Genomic DNA, 14,753 nt, shown 5'->3' on the forward strand with positions numbered 1-14,753 from the left:
ATTCTAGTAGAAGTTTGGTCATCATGATTTGTGATATCTGACAAAACCCTTGAATTCGCGCTTTCATGCTCAATTTGTTCTAATAAATAGACCACATTATAATACGATTAGTTAAAAATTTTGTCTTTAATATTTAATATATTTAGTTGTGAGTCTAATATTTTGTAAGACTACCACTAAAAATAACTACAACATGGAGATCAATATGAAAGTATCGAAGAAAAGAATACAATGAGATTTCAATTCACTAATTTTTGTTCTTAAAAAATAACCTAATTTTTTAAGTGTGAAACAAATACAAATAAAGAAATTGAAATAAATACCAGGAATTTGTTGTTCTATATTACTGGGGTCGACCTCAACATCATAGTTAGCCAACTGAACCCGTTCTTGTATATTATTGGGACCTACTTGTTGCATAGTTAAAAGAAAAATTAGAAATTAGATTTGTTTTTTTTTTTTTTTGCATTAGTATGAGTTAAAGAAAAAGGAATATGAAATAAATACCAGGAATTTCTTGTTGTATGTTACTGGGGGATGTCATAGTATGATCATCATATAGAGTTGGAATTTGTTGTCTTTTTTCTTGTGCTATTAGACGTCGTCGAGCTAGATATCTTTGATGTTCTTCAGGACTCAATGATTGACGCCATTGTCTTGCACGACTTTGGCCACGCTCCATGGAAAAATTTATCTAAAAAATTTAAAAATAAATGAACCTAAATTGAATACAAATTCTATGACATTCCATAAATACGAAAAAGTCTACGTAGATGCCTATGAACAGAAGAAGAAAAAACATTTATCTACACATCACTATAATACAAAAGAACAAAATAAAATGATCACAAAATACTTTTGAAGTGTAATAAGTATTAGTGCAAGGAAATGACGGGCTTATATGCACTTCTCGGTTCGTGTTAGGACTTGGATATGATTTAGCTTTCATGTTTTTTTCTTTTATAAATTAGCATTGTTTATAAAGTTTTAATTTTTATGTCAACTGGATGAGTAGAATTTTAAACTTTTTTAATACCCCTAAACCCTATCATAAATGACGGATGTGGGTTGGACATAATATAAAAAGTTTTTAGAAATGTGTAACCCGTAATAAGAGGCTAAAAAACTACCACATGACAAAGAAGAATTTGTATTCAATGTAGGTTCATTATATTTATTAGTTTGCTCTAATAACTCAACAATGCACATATAAGCTCTAAAATGTTATGATATCCTTAAAATTTTAGTAATTTTGGTTTCTTAGGTATTATGTTTATTAGTAATTTTGGTTCATTAGTTTAAGGATATGATCTTCAATAATTTGTGATCAACACAGCTTAAGAAATTTTGGGGTGCTTTGTTGGTCGTTGGGGTGCAAATGGGGATGGGATGATTTGGTTCAAATGGATTAAAAAAAAAAAAAAAAAAAAACAATGCATGCACGCAAGGTTCCTTAACAAAATCATAATTATGAATAACTGTTATGATATTCAAAATCCTTCTCGAACCCCGCTGGTGTTTAGGGATGATTTTGGACTACATGGATATTTGAGATTACGAAGAAGATTATGAATAACTAAACATCGGTCAAAATTTTTTTTGTTAGAGGACAGCAATTGTTCATAATTGGTTTGATCTTGGACATAATAACAATTACGAATATTTCTTTTCTTCACATTATCTTCTCGAATTGGGGTTCAACATTAGAAGTTATTTTCTCAAGTCTCAACATTAAGCAAAATGAAGAAAACAAAATGCCAAAAGCAAAAAGCCACCTCTTCCGCTGTTATCACCTTCCCTTTTCTTCAATGCTCACTCCCAACAGAAAATCTATGGCAAGAATATACTTTCCCCCCTTCCTTTTTCTTCGAGCCTCAACAAATGGGTCTGCAACCAATGCCAACTGAAATAATTGAGGCTAAGCAAGAGGAGTTGATAAAGTTAGCAATTCACAAACCAAATTGAAAATCTAATTCCAAAATTCCAAACACCCACCAAATGGTTTCGGATAAAGTTTTAAAGTTGAATACACGTTACCGATACATAAGGGTACATAAGAATGAGAAGTATGAAAATTTTAAAACAAAGGGCCAATCGTGCTCTTTGGCAAATTGCAATTTAAGTTTGGCTGCTTTTCAGTTTCACTCTACCATTAGATTTGTTCTTCTTTATGAGTAGACCTTCCAACCCAACATCCATCCACATATATAATTGTCCCTAGCTACACCAACACGAATCCAAAATCATATATATTGTCCAATGTAAACTAATTCTTAGCTAATTAACATGTTCAAATCCTTATTTTCTCATAATAAAATAACAGAAAATTAAACAACCCAAAAATCAAAACAACCCCACTTGTAGTTTTAGCTCATTAATCCATTGGATAAATTGATGCCAAATTCAATCATAAAACATACAATTAACAACAACCCAGAAGAGCCATCCAAAAAACCAACAAATTAACCAAAAAATACCACTTGTACTTTTAGCTTAGTCTTCCAATTGATTCAGATATACCATCAAATTTCAATCAGAAAATAGAAAATTAAGAACCCAGATTTTTCACTCACCTACTGTGAAACTCGTCCCTGTTGAGCAGCAGTAGGAACAAGTAAACTGGGTGATATATACAACCGATTAAAACACTCAAATTTAGCTGCTTCAGCTACATAACAGAAAAAGAAAAAAAAAGTTAATTTAACTATAATTAAGTAATCTGGTTTAAGATATATGCCTCATCCCCAACATTCATGCCAAAATCGATATGCAATTGTCAAACAACATGGGATTTTGGATGCAAGTTCCTACCTAAAGTCCTATCACTTTGGCATCCTTGGGTGTCACTAACATAAAGCCCAATATTAAATATTAACCCAAACAGGAAGCAAGAAGTAACTTTAACTAATAAATCGCAACCATCTGGAATTCATCAAAAGCTTGGAACTGCAAGAAAAATAATAATCAATAAATGGTTGTTATAAGCACATGAATAAGAATGCAGAGATTATAAAAAATAAGATAGAATCTCACACAGAAAGGATAAAACAACAAAGAATTAAAGCCAGAGAGATTTTGCGGTAAAATGCCCCAAGCGCAGCAGTTTTTTTGTGGGATTTTACTGAAAAACTTGTTCCTATGGAATTTCATGATCAGGGGATATGCTTGCAATGGATGTCCGTTCAAGTTTCTGGTTTTGTACCATGAAATACTTAGTTTTGGACAGAAAGCGAACAATGAGTTCATTCTCAAATCTGCACAACACAAACTGAAAATCTTGAACAGAAGAATATAAGGAAATCTCTCTCTCAGACAAATTACGTAGTGAGTCTATTGACCATTTAGTAAGGTTGAAATGCATACGCTTAGATGCATAATTCAAGTTGATTTGCACCATGTATAACTATTCATTCCCACATTTAGCCTAGAGGAATATACATGTAGCACAGAAAAATGAACCATGCCAGCACTGCAAATACTCGATCAAACGCAAAAGAAAACAGTATAAACTTGTACAGCAAGAATTTACTTTCTGACCCATAACTCAGCTTATATGCATCATATTACATACCTGTTTAGTAACTGCTTAAAAGGTGTATGGCCCTGTAAAACCTGCATCCAACACCACGCAATCAACAAAAAGGTAAAATTACATAAAAATAAGAGGTAAAAAGCACACAAATCTGGAGAAAAGAGTTAAAATTATAAAAATTTATGAAAACCCTCAACAAAAATATACCTGTAAAGGTGAAATCTTCACTCCTAAAAGTGAACTTAACTCAAGGGCTCTTTTGGATTCACTAATCCCACCTCCTATCACAACCAAAAAACCCAAAAATTTAAAACAATTAATTTTTTTAAAAAAAAAACAAAAATTTGGATTATACCAGGTGGAAAAATTACAAATTAGAAACTAACCATTTGTCAAGAACACGTATGGAATCCTGAGATTACCTGGCAAAAAAATTTAAAATTCCAGAAATTAATTCCCAGAAAGATAAAAAATTGGGAGATGGGTATAAGAAATGGGGGTACCAGAATCGTCGTACAATCTTCTGAAGGCCCGAGGAGAGCCTCCGATGGGAGCTTCGCTTCGTAAAACGACGCCGTCGATGTCGAACGCAATGCCGAAGGCATCCCTGATGAAATTAAAACTAATCAGGAGGATTAAACCCACTTGAATCTCGCCGTAGAACATCATCATTAAATTTATGAAAAATAAATAAATAAAGAGAGAGATTGATCGTACGGTGTGGACTGCGAGGAGAGTTGCGAGAATAAGCGTATGATGTTATGGGAGAAAGCGGATGATGGTTGGTCACGGTTTCGGCTCCGTCAAGCTTTTCTCTAGAGGGTAGGTTCAATAGTCGAGTACAGGCTCTGGTTCAACCCTGGAAATTCCTTCTCCGATTCCATCGAATCGCTAGATAGTTTTGGCTCGCTCTCAAAGCCCACACTTTGCCTGCGCAAAGCTAAATTTCGAGAATTCCTCTTCCCTGCATTCAGAAACACACCGTGATTTAATTTTAGATTTTAGAGAGAGCGAGAGAGGGAGTGGAGATGGTGTTGGGAGTGAGGGGGAAGGACGTGAAAGAATAGGAATTGAAATCGAGGTGCCGGCTTTGATCTGGTTGGTAGTTCGTAGAACGTGGAGGGTTGTTTGAATCCCACGTTTGCAATTCTCATTCCTTATCCTGCAACTTCCGCTTTGATGCTCTCTCTTCCAGTTATGGTTTTTTTACCACTTTGTCCTTCTTTTTTGAATTTTTGGGGTTTTGATTTTGAAAGAAACAAAGGGACAATTTTGGTATTTTGGAAAGCTTCACCATTCTAGGGCTCTCACTTTATATATATAGATAAAAATGTTGACATGACTATAATTTAGATATCCTAATTAAATTTCAAAATAGAACCAACAAGCACGCACAACACCTATGATGAAGGGCAAAATGGCCAATTTACTGCACAATCCCACTAAAGCCGAAAAACCATGAAGAAACTGAGGGACGAAACCAGAACGGCACTGTTAATGAACAGTGCCAATCCATCGACTTTTAGTATATATAGAATGTTTGATCTAAAGAGTAATAAGTGAAGGTGATTCTAATTTTCCGTTCATTTTTTCGTGTCACTTCACCGTCTTTGTACTAACTCAATGCATTGAAAAATCCCAACATTGTAAAGGCATCGAGGGTAGTTTGGACATTGCGAGTCTGGCACGCTCATATAATCGCGCTAACAAAGTGTTGAGCCCATACTTCCGAACTCAGTCTGACAGACAAAGATTGCCGCGAACTTGTCCCTCCGCTTCCAATGGCCGCCAGCAATCCGTCGCAGCTGCTCCCATCAGGTTTGACCACTCCTTTCCCTTTTCTAAATTCCCGTATTTTCTCGAGAAAATTACTCGGAAAATTTGAGGTGTTTTCCTGGAAACGGCGCAGAGTTGATCGACCGGTGCATAGGGTCGAAGATATGGGTGATAATGAAGGGAGACAAGGAGCTCGTAGGGACTCTGAGGGGTTTCGATGTCTACGTCAACATGGTACTGGAAGACGTCACCGAATAGTATGAATTTCACCTTTAATTATGTTCTTATGGAACCCTAAAATTGGGGGATTTTTACTGGATTGGTACAGGATTGAGTCTTTAGTTTTGTGAATGCTTTAACTGTTTGATTAATTGGTGGAAAGTTTAGAAAAAGGAGAAGAGAGTAGAAAGTTATGTATTGGGTCTAATATGGATATGGGATTTAGTGAGACAGAGGTATTTTTTACTGTCTTGGAAAATCTGAATTGGCTTTGTTAGTATTTATATTAGAAATTTGTTCATGGCAATCAGTTGATTGGAAGTCCGAATCGAGCACTTGCAATTGCAGTCGGTACAGATTATCGAGCTTCAATAATCTGCTAGTAAAATGTCAAGCACCCCAATACTCCAAAAACTTGTCTATTTTAATCTCGAAGGATGCTGGACAGCCTCTAGAGCTTTGAATCTTAGTTATATACAATGGGAACTAGGGTTTTTAATTCTGAAAGGTTAGATTTGATTGGTGGTAAAGCACATTGTGGATGGTTGAATGCATCCTCGTTTATGTATTAGAATTTTACTGGTTATCTATTTTTTTTTTCCTTATGATTTTTCTTATCTGGATACCAAAATACTTGGATTGGTTTTTATATGGAACAGTTGACACATCAAATTATACTAGATTGAGAAAGCTGGCAAAGTCATGGAATTGCTTAAGCTTAGTTTTAGGACATTTCTTAGTTAGACTATGTTGAATACAAGTTGTTTTCATAAGGTAGATAGAGTCCTGTGTGAGGCTCCTATAGCAAGAGTGATTTCATATGGACACTGAGTGTGATGCGTAAAATTGCAATTAAAAATATGATCGATGAAGAAACTAAGCAATAGAAAGGCATACTTCTTTCTCCGCCAGCCTCCTTTTTTCTGTGCACTATTGATTTTCACTGGTCATATCAATGTACTGTAATGTTTTGGGATCAAAAGAGAAACTGGACTAGGATATCTCCGGCGACAATACTTACATGTTTGTTTCACAATTACCATATGACGGTCATAGATAATTCATATGAATGTAAGTATTTAATACAATCATCATCTGACCATTGAGATGGTGATTGTATTAAATACTTGAAAGTATTGTAGCCAAATCCATTGGTTTATGTTAGCCATTAATTATGTTCATTCACTCTATTTACTATATGGTTTTCCACGTTTGTGATCTATTATGCATGCTAATATGGAGGGCCTTTGCTATTTTATTTGGATGTACAGTGAGATTACTCCCGAAGGAAGACGTATAACCAAGCTTGATCAGATTTTACTCAATGGAAACAATATTGCCATTGTAAGTAAAACATGGGTGGTCTTTATTTTGCCTGGATGAAATAATTGAATTTCCAGTGAATATGCATGCGATTGTTAGGTTTTCTTTGTCAAGTATAGTACTGCACCTTTTGTGGCCTTTTTCTTTGCTCGCCTTATATTTGACAACTTAATCTTTAAACTACTTGCACAAGCTTATGGCATCTACTTCTTGGCCTTTTCAATAGAAGCTAGACCCAGCATAAAACAGAGATGAAAGATGTTCAAACTTTTGTAATAAATTGTCTAATGGTTTGTGCACAATGCAGCTGGTCCCTGGCGGCTCACCTGAAGCGGAATGAGAGGGTAACTAGCCACCCTGCTATTGAATATTTAAACTACATGTGGTTGGGGGGAGATTGTTTCTCTTTTTTTTGTCCACCCGGCACTCTTGTTAGTAGGAAGCGACGTGGTTCTAGGACATATTAAGGATATGGTGTATTATGTTTCTTCTAATTCGGAGTTGTGTTGATTTTTCATATACATTGACAGGCTGATCTTTATTATTGTTCACAAGGCATATTTGTCGATTTGCCTCCTGTACTTGTATGGAGCTGTCAATCTCCTCCTTGAAACTTTAATTTTAGCTGATTACCCACTCGAACTTTATAATTAGCCAATTTTCCCATTGTACTTTCATTTTAGCCGATTATCCCCCTGAATTTTTATAAATAGACAATTCCCCCCTTGGCGTTAGATTTTGAAAAATTTCATCCAATTTTCCATCTATCTTGATCACGGAAACAACTATACGAGGGCAAAAAGAATGGAAAAAAATGGATGGATGAAAAATTGAATAAAAGTTTTTAAAATCTAACGCCAAGGGGGAAATTGGCTAATCATAAAAGTTTAGGGGATAATTGGCTAAAATTAAAGTTCAAGGGGAAATTGGCTAATTAAAAAAGTTCAAGGGGCAATTAGCTAAAATTAAAGTTCAAATGGGAAATTCGCAGTTCTATACAAGTTCAGGTGTAAAATCAAGAAATACCTCTTGTTCACAAATGTAATGGAAGTTAAGAGTTTCTGTTGCTGACCCAATTTGTGCAGTTTTCTGATAATTTCATGTCTTTCGGTTTAGGGAAACTCTCTTGATTCTTTCCTTCTAATCCATCAAGTCTAAGGATTCAGGTTGATGAAATTTGATTCAACGGTTACAAATAGAGGCTCACTTTAAAAGTTATAATAACCTTAGCTACTAGATCAAATTTCAACGATTCAGATCCTCGAACTTGATGAATTAGGAGGAAAAGATCTGAAGAGGATCTCTTTCCAGAAATCACGAAGCCATAGCACTCCTGCCTGCTACTTTGACTGCCGCTGTGGCAAGCCACCGGTCATGACACTCACGCCACCTAAAAAATTAGAAAATTAAAAGCAGAAGTTTCGATATGCAGCCGGTTTCTGTTTCTATGTGACTGAAGTACCATAAGGGACCAAGCCCAAGTATTCACTCATTGATAAAGACAGAAAAGAGGTCAAAATTGATGTTTAAAATGAGAAAGTCGTGGAAAAGCTGGCATGTGTTTTGCCAAATAGAATTGAACGAAAGCGACAATCAATAATTTTTGCTTGTTCTGTACGCAAGAGAAAATAAATAACTTTTTAGTTAATGAGAGTGAAATAGTTTTTAGTAGTGGAGAAACTTTTACATGTATTAGAAATATTATTGGATGCACCATTTCATGTGTTATGTTATGGGTATTGAGTTGTAAGAATTTAGGTAATACTTTCAAAGGTTTAATTTAGGCTATCATAAAAAATCGCAGTAATTCTCTAACTCTAAGAAGTAGTTCCTTTAGAATTAATGAACAACAACCATTACTTAGGTATAATGTTAAACATATACATAATACATGTGCTATGATTTAAATGAAAAATAATAGGATGTTGCGGCGTTATAGACACACCTATTTGAATTTACTATACATATGTCGGTTTGTTGACTTTCTAACGGAGTATGATTCTCTCCCCATTTTTTTTCCCTCCCCTCCCTTTCCCTCCTATTTGAATGATTACGGTTAAGCTACGTTAACATATTATATTAATTTTATATAGAAAGAGAAATACAAAATAGAGAATGTGAGAGGAGAGGAGGGAAGGAGATGGAAAGAGAATGAGAGATAATCTTAGTCCCTTTCTAACCTTAATTTTCTAATGTCAAATATTCGCCTGCCAATTCACTTTCCAAAAATTGGATTTTGTGGTTCTCTTGGTATTATTGATCCTTGGAACATCAACCAACCAATTCTCAAGTTATTACAATCAATATTACCACAACAGTGAAAATAATTTTATACCTTTCTTATTATTGAACATAGATTTATACTTTTTTAATTATTGAAAATATATTTATACCTTTTTTCATTATTGAAAATGATTGGATCCTCTTTGTAAGCGTGAATTTAGTCAAAAAACGAAAATAAATTGTCAAGCTCCCGTCCAGTGTTACGGTCTTGATTTAAATTGTGAAAATGGCTTAACTGTGAAATTCCCGATTCATGAAAATTGCTATGAATCTAATTACAAAATTCAATAAAGCAGAGAAATACACCAAATTCATTAAATTATATATATTGAGGTCAAAGAACCACTTCAAGGAAGTAAATATAAAATTCGTAGCAAAATACACTTTTGCATGTTTATAATTGTACGTACAACTGAGACACAACTCCTCGTACATTAACTATAATGTCGTCTGCAAGAGAAATTATGGTGGGATAGGGTAAACGTGGCTGCTGATGATCATAATCTTCTTGGCGCTGGATGCTTTGGCCTTGTCGCCGTCGTCGGCCAAGACTCCTGCAGAAGGGGAAGCAGCAGGAGAACTAGTAGGGCCTGGAAGTAGAGACCGGAAGCATTGGAGAATATTGTCGAGAATCAAGCTTTTAACAGATCTTCTCTTCGCTGGAACCACACCCCCAGGCTTTGGTTTGAGGCAATATGACTTCCCTTCTCCTGAATTTATCTTCTTTTCCATCTCTCTCTCTCTCTCTCTCTCTCTCTCTCTTCACAGTGTGTTGTGATAATTTGTTTCTGAGTATAATTCCGGATGGGTTTAAATAGAAAAAACAATGTTACTGCGGTTGTGGGAAGGAATCATAAAAAACTAGAAAGGAAAATGCAGATAAACTGAACTAACAAAACGACTAACTACTTTCGTGCCGACATATCCCTATCAATATCGGCATAATAAGTCAAATAAATCACATCAATTTGACTTAGAGAATCTCGAATGAGCTCCTTAAATGAGCATATATCTAATATTTAGGTAGAATTAAAAAAATCAACTCCAATCATGCTCCCTATTCAAGATAGGGATTCATTTAGGAGCTCATAGTGGTTCTCTATAGTTAAAATTAACTGTTTTAATATTATTTTAGATAAATAATTAATTTTTATAGGCTAATTATTAAGTCATAGTCATTATAGCTCTCTAAAGTAGAGATCATGATTAGAGTAAAGAGCTTCTAAAATAAGTTTTAGATTGTTTTAGCTAAAATTTTGTTACAAAAACACTTTCATTCATTTTAAAAATATTTCCAAACGAGCTCTTAGAGTATTCACTGTTCAGATTATCATCAAATGGGGTTATAATTCACCTAAATTAATTATACTAAATGCCTATGCATTTTATTAATATATTCCAAAAGTACGATGTATCAATATTTATAAAAATACACCACATGACAAGTATTACAGTTCCAACGGCACAAAAAATTTATGTTCCTATCCAATTTAAAGACAGAAAAGGTCTGCCAAGAATTCAATACGTAGGTTTTGCACTTCCATGCACCTTCCATTTTTATAATACGCATAGTATTTTGTTAAGAATTCAATTTGTTGGTATAATACGCATGTTTATGCTGAGAAGCATGACTCAACCGTTCACTATAGTATGCATAATACGCATATATATAATTACGACCCCATGAGTAATAATTACTCGGGCATGGACTTGGAAGCTTCCTCTTTAAATGGGCTTGAAACTTGAAAGCTTCCTCTTTGCCATATAAAACACGTTTTCTATTGTTCTTCCTAGAGTGTAAAACACGGCCAATCTGTCATTTAACAGCATGCTACAACTGGTTTGCCTCATAGATTTGATCGATTCAAATGTGTGCGTCACCTTATTTAACAGCATGCTACAAGTGGTTTGCCTCATAGATTTGATCGATTCAAATGTGTGCGTCGCCTTATCACCCCTTGTGATTATTGTATTTTTATCATACAAATTTTAGTATTTTTGTTTATTTTCTTAATTATTGTTTAAAGATTGTCTATACAAAAATCAACCAAAAGAATTCTTTAGCCACATATATGTGTCGAATAAATAAATGGTATCGGTATCAAGTAACATATTTATGGTGAACCGTTCATTTATTAAATAATTATGTAAATGATTGAACGTTCTCTAATTTGATTGATTTTTTTAAAAGATAATCTTTACGTAATGAAATTTGTATAGTAGTGTACTAATACGTTATTTGTAAAGAATTAACAAAAGGTGGTGCACCCCCAAATTGATTCAAATTCCCTTGTTCCCTTGTTTTCATTTTTTTTAATAATTTTCATCTAATTAAAGCACCCACAACAAAAAGGATAAAAAAAAAAAACATTCTGTACTTTAAACTGTTGTAGAAAGTACATCAATTCAGCAACTTATGTTCCTTAATAATGTTACCCCAACAACAACAACAACAACAACAACAACAACAATAATAATAATAATAATAATAACAACAACTAGCAAAAGTGACACACTTTGTGTGGTGAGATATATATTTTTTAAGTAACGTTAGAGAAATTAAATTTGTAAATAAAGTTTTGAAAATTAAAGGACATAAAAGTTGATGATTGATTTATTACTTACATGTTGATGAACGTGCTTATTCTTATTGGTGATACATCATTTAGTTTGCAAATTTAGTCTTCCTAGCATTACCCATATATTTTTTATATTTTTTAAAAATTGGAAAGAGGACCTCTTCTACCAAGGCCACCAGATCAAGTGATCCGAGCATTTGAAATTTCATCTAACGACCCACCTGTTTTGGTCCCTTAAAAGCTATAATAATTTTTTGCCGTTGGGTGAAATTTCAAAGGCTCGGATCACTTGAATTGGTAGCCTTGGTGGAAAAGATTTGGAGATGATCTCTTTCCTTAAATATTTGTATTTTAATTTTTTTTATGAGAGGAGTTATTTGTTTTTAAAAGGTTGGCAAACATCACAAAAAAATAGGGGTTGACAGATAGGAGGGAGAGAGAATGAGTTGAGACGGTATTGATAAAGTAACATGTGAGTTTTAGAAAAAAAATAGAAAAGCTTGTTTGTACAAAATTACTTTAATGGCCACATTGTTTTCTTTTCTATTATCTTCTTTCAGTTTTGTATTAAAAGGGTATACAAGTAAATTTGATTAGTTTTTAGTTGACAAACAATATTTTATTAACATCTAGTTTAGATAACAACAACAACAACAATGACAACAATAGCAATAGTAATAATAATAATGTTCCTTAAGCAACGCTCTCTAGGTTTAACATTCTTCTACACCTTTCTCCTGCTTATTACTTTCATATTTTTCTCCAACATACATATCATAGGTGGGATTGCTAATTATTATATAATAAAGATTGAATCACATAAGAGCATGCATCATGTATGCAAATTAGCCTAGGCTAGTGTCATTTAGCATTAAAATGAAAAGAAAAAAAAAACTTTTAATAGGACATATCTAGCGCATACTAAAATAGCCCAAGATTCTTCAAGGAGCAAGTTTAGCCACATCTCTTGCCCAAAGCTTTTTTAAAACTAGTCATCTAACACTTTTAGCTCTGCCCTCTCTCATTATTAGAACAATAAAAAAATTGGAAGATTAGATTTAATGAATCGTGCATGATAAAAAGAAAAAAAAATGGTCAGTCATTTTCTCACATTAAAATGATTAAGATCCACATTTTGGAATCTTGCATATGTTCGTGACGGTTCATATCACCACTACCGAATGGTGGATGCTGTAGACCGGCCCTCCTCGATCATGGCAATATTCCAAACCCTGTATGACGTATATATGGTGCAGACCGGTCCTTCTCAATGCTCATGCCCCTTGGTTCCCACACAAATTAAAGGCAGAAAATATTTGCTAAGAATTCAACATGTAAAGTTGTTTTGTAGCTTTCGTCGCACCTTCCTTGCAACTTTTATGGTCGGCAATTCATTAGGTTTGGCTTTGATCGATTAACATGTGATATATAGATGCATGGCATTCCTCACCAATTCACTATTGCAAGAATATCGGGGCAGAAAGACGTGACCCGAAATGTTTCAAAAGCCAAAAATATTGTAGAACATGACCAATCGCCAATGGATTAATGGTTTTGGCACTATTGAAGAATGGTCTTTGGTGTGGAGTTTTACTACTGCTTCAAATTATTTCGAGTTCAAATTATATATACAAGGGCTGGGTTGGTTTATTTGAACTTTCTTTCAGGACGATAATCTTATTTTATTTTATTTTATTTTTGAGGTAGTCTGCAATCCACAATAAATTGATACCCTATTTTTGTTTATCCTTATGCAATTTTTGTACGGCATAATGTTGATCAATTCTGTTTTTTTATTTATTTTATATTTTATATATTTTTATAATTTTGTAATTTGTTTATTTTTATCTAACTTTATTTTATTTTTATAACAGAGGGTTTCAACTCATGGACCTAACCTACTCCCATCATCCAATTTATTTTATTTTTATAACAGAGGGTTTCAACTCATGGACCTAACCTATTCCCTTCTCCGTGAATTTATCTTCATCTCTCTCTCTCTCTCTCTCTCTCTCTCGCAGTGTGTGTTGTGATAATCTGTTTCTGAGTAGCATTCCAGTTGGGTTTAAATAGAAAAAAAAAAAAAATGTTACAGTGGTTGTTGGAAGGAATCATAAAAAACTGGAAAGGAACATGCAGATAAACTGAACTATCAAATCGACTTAATAGTTTCGGGCGCCGACATATCCCTACAGTATTGGCATATGGTCAAATAAATAACATCAACTAAGTTAGAACTTCTCCAATGAGCTCCTATCTAAAATTTAGGTAGAATTAAAAATAAAAAAATTCCAATCATGCTCCCTATTCAAGATATGATTCATTTAGAGGCTCCTGATTCATTCAGAAACTCCTAGAGAGAGAGAGAGAGAGGAGCTTGTAGTGGCTCTCTAAAATTAAAATTAACTGTTTTAATATTAATTTTAAATAAATAATTAATTCCTATTTTCTAATTATTAACTCATAGTCATTATAACTCTCTAAAGTAGAGAGCATGATTAGAGTAAAGAGCTTCTAAAATAACTTTTAGATTATTTTAGCTAAAGTTTTGTTATAAAATAGAGAGCATGATTGAAATGCTCTTAGTGATGCTTCATCGTCACTACTTCATCACTGACAAACATTTTATGACTCATTTGGAAATGTTTTTGTGACATCCTGTCCCGAGATTTATTGTATTTTATTCTTATTAGTAGTGAAATTATCAAAAATCCCCTGAGATGCCACATAGGCCTTCCACGTTGGACTTTAATTTTACCTTCACTTTTCCAGTTTTATTTTACTATTTTCGAATAGTACTCATTTTTACGAACACGTGACTGCAAACGGAACTCAATTCGAAATTATAATGAAGAAGTTATGTTCAAAACAATGCAAATTCACCTTAGATAGGTTCAAACTTTAAAAACCAACCTCTTGCAGTGTGCACTAGGGCTGGTCATGGGTCGGGCCTAATTTTGAAGGAATCGGAGCTTAAACGAAACGGGTCGGGCCGGGTACGTCATATTTCATTACATGAATTGAACCGAATTCGGGCTGGG

At 33.9% G+C, this 14,753-nt stretch overlaps 2 protein-coding genes across 6 annotated transcripts; one reads left to right on the forward strand and one right to left on the reverse strand.

Moving 5' to 3' along the window:
- On the reverse strand, positions 1-4,758 carry LOC125472380 (uncharacterized protein YKR070W-like). Of its 5 annotated transcripts, XR_007254325.1 has the most exons (12): positions 4,250-4,745; positions 4,036-4,139; positions 3,919-3,954; positions 3,740-3,813; positions 3,572-3,612; positions 3,034-3,254; positions 2,812-2,946; positions 2,574-2,668; positions 1,776-1,887; positions 508-694; positions 324-407; positions 1-79 (listed from the first exon to the last, which is right to left on the reverse strand). XR_007254325.1 is itself a non-coding variant. In XM_048573717.1 (6 exons), the coding sequence occupies exons 2-6, from the start codon at positions 4,135-4,137 to the stop codon at positions 2,665-2,667; spliced, it is 243 nt and encodes an 80-aa protein (XP_048429674.1). In that variant the 5' UTR covers positions 4,138-4,139; positions 4,250-4,751; the 3' UTR covers positions 2,591-2,664. The 5 variants fall into 5 exon arrangements, 2 of the variants coding, with proteins under 2 accessions (XP_048429674.1, XP_048429673.1); XR_007254323.1 differs by lacking the exons at positions 1-79; positions 324-407; positions 508-694; positions 1,776-1,887 and having other exon boundaries at positions 2,591-2,668; positions 4,050-4,139; positions 4,250-4,757; XR_007254324.1 differs by lacking the exons at positions 1-79; positions 324-407; positions 508-694; positions 1,776-1,887; positions 3,034-3,254 and having other exon boundaries at positions 2,591-2,668; positions 4,050-4,139; positions 4,250-4,756.
- Positions 4,759-5,192: 434 nt separating this feature from the next.
- On the forward strand, positions 5,193-7,431 carry LOC103928683 (sm-like protein LSM5). The gene is made up of 4 exons (XM_009337770.3): positions 5,193-5,350; positions 5,442-5,565; positions 6,799-6,871; positions 7,158-7,431. The coding sequence occupies exons 1-4, from the start codon at positions 5,314-5,316 to the stop codon at positions 7,188-7,190; spliced, it is 267 nt and encodes an 88-aa protein (XP_009336045.1). The 5' UTR covers positions 5,193-5,313; the 3' UTR covers positions 7,191-7,431.
- Positions 7,432-14,753: the final 7,322 nt, after the last annotated feature.

Source organism: the organism of the source record quoted next, unplaced genomic scaffold (genome assembly GCF_019419815.1).
Source record: "Pyrus x bretschneideri cultivar Hongxiangsu unplaced genomic scaffold, Pyrus_bretschneideri_v1 Contig7, whole genome shotgun sequence".
In the NCBI taxonomy this organism is placed as follows: Eukaryota; Viridiplantae; Streptophyta; class Magnoliopsida; order Rosales; family Rosaceae; genus Pyrus; species Pyrus x bretschneideri.

Coding starts and splice junctions, on each gene's coding strand:
- LOC103928683 (XM_009337770.3), top strand. CDS start 5,314: ATGGCCGCCAGCAATCCGTCGCAGCTGCTCCCATCAG. Junction 5,351..5,441: donor GTCGCAGCTGCTCCCATCAG/GTTTGACCACTC, acceptor GAAACGGCGCAG/AGTTGATCGACCGGTGCATA. Junction 6,872..7,157: donor ATGGAAACAATATTGCCATT/GTAAGTAAAACA, acceptor TGCACAATGCAG/CTGGTCCCTGGCGGCTCACC.
- LOC125472380 (XM_048573716.1), bottom strand. CDS start 4,137: ATGCCTTCGGCATTGCGTTCGACATCGACGGCGTCGTTTTACGAAGCG. Junction 3,955..4,049: donor CCTCGGGCCTTCAGAAGATT/GTACGACGATTC, acceptor TTTTTTTGCCAG/GTAATCTCAGGATTCCATAC. Junction 3,814..3,918: donor ATACGTGTTCTTGACAAATG/GTTAGTTTCTAA, acceptor TGGTTGTGATAG/GAGGTGGGATTAGTGAATCC.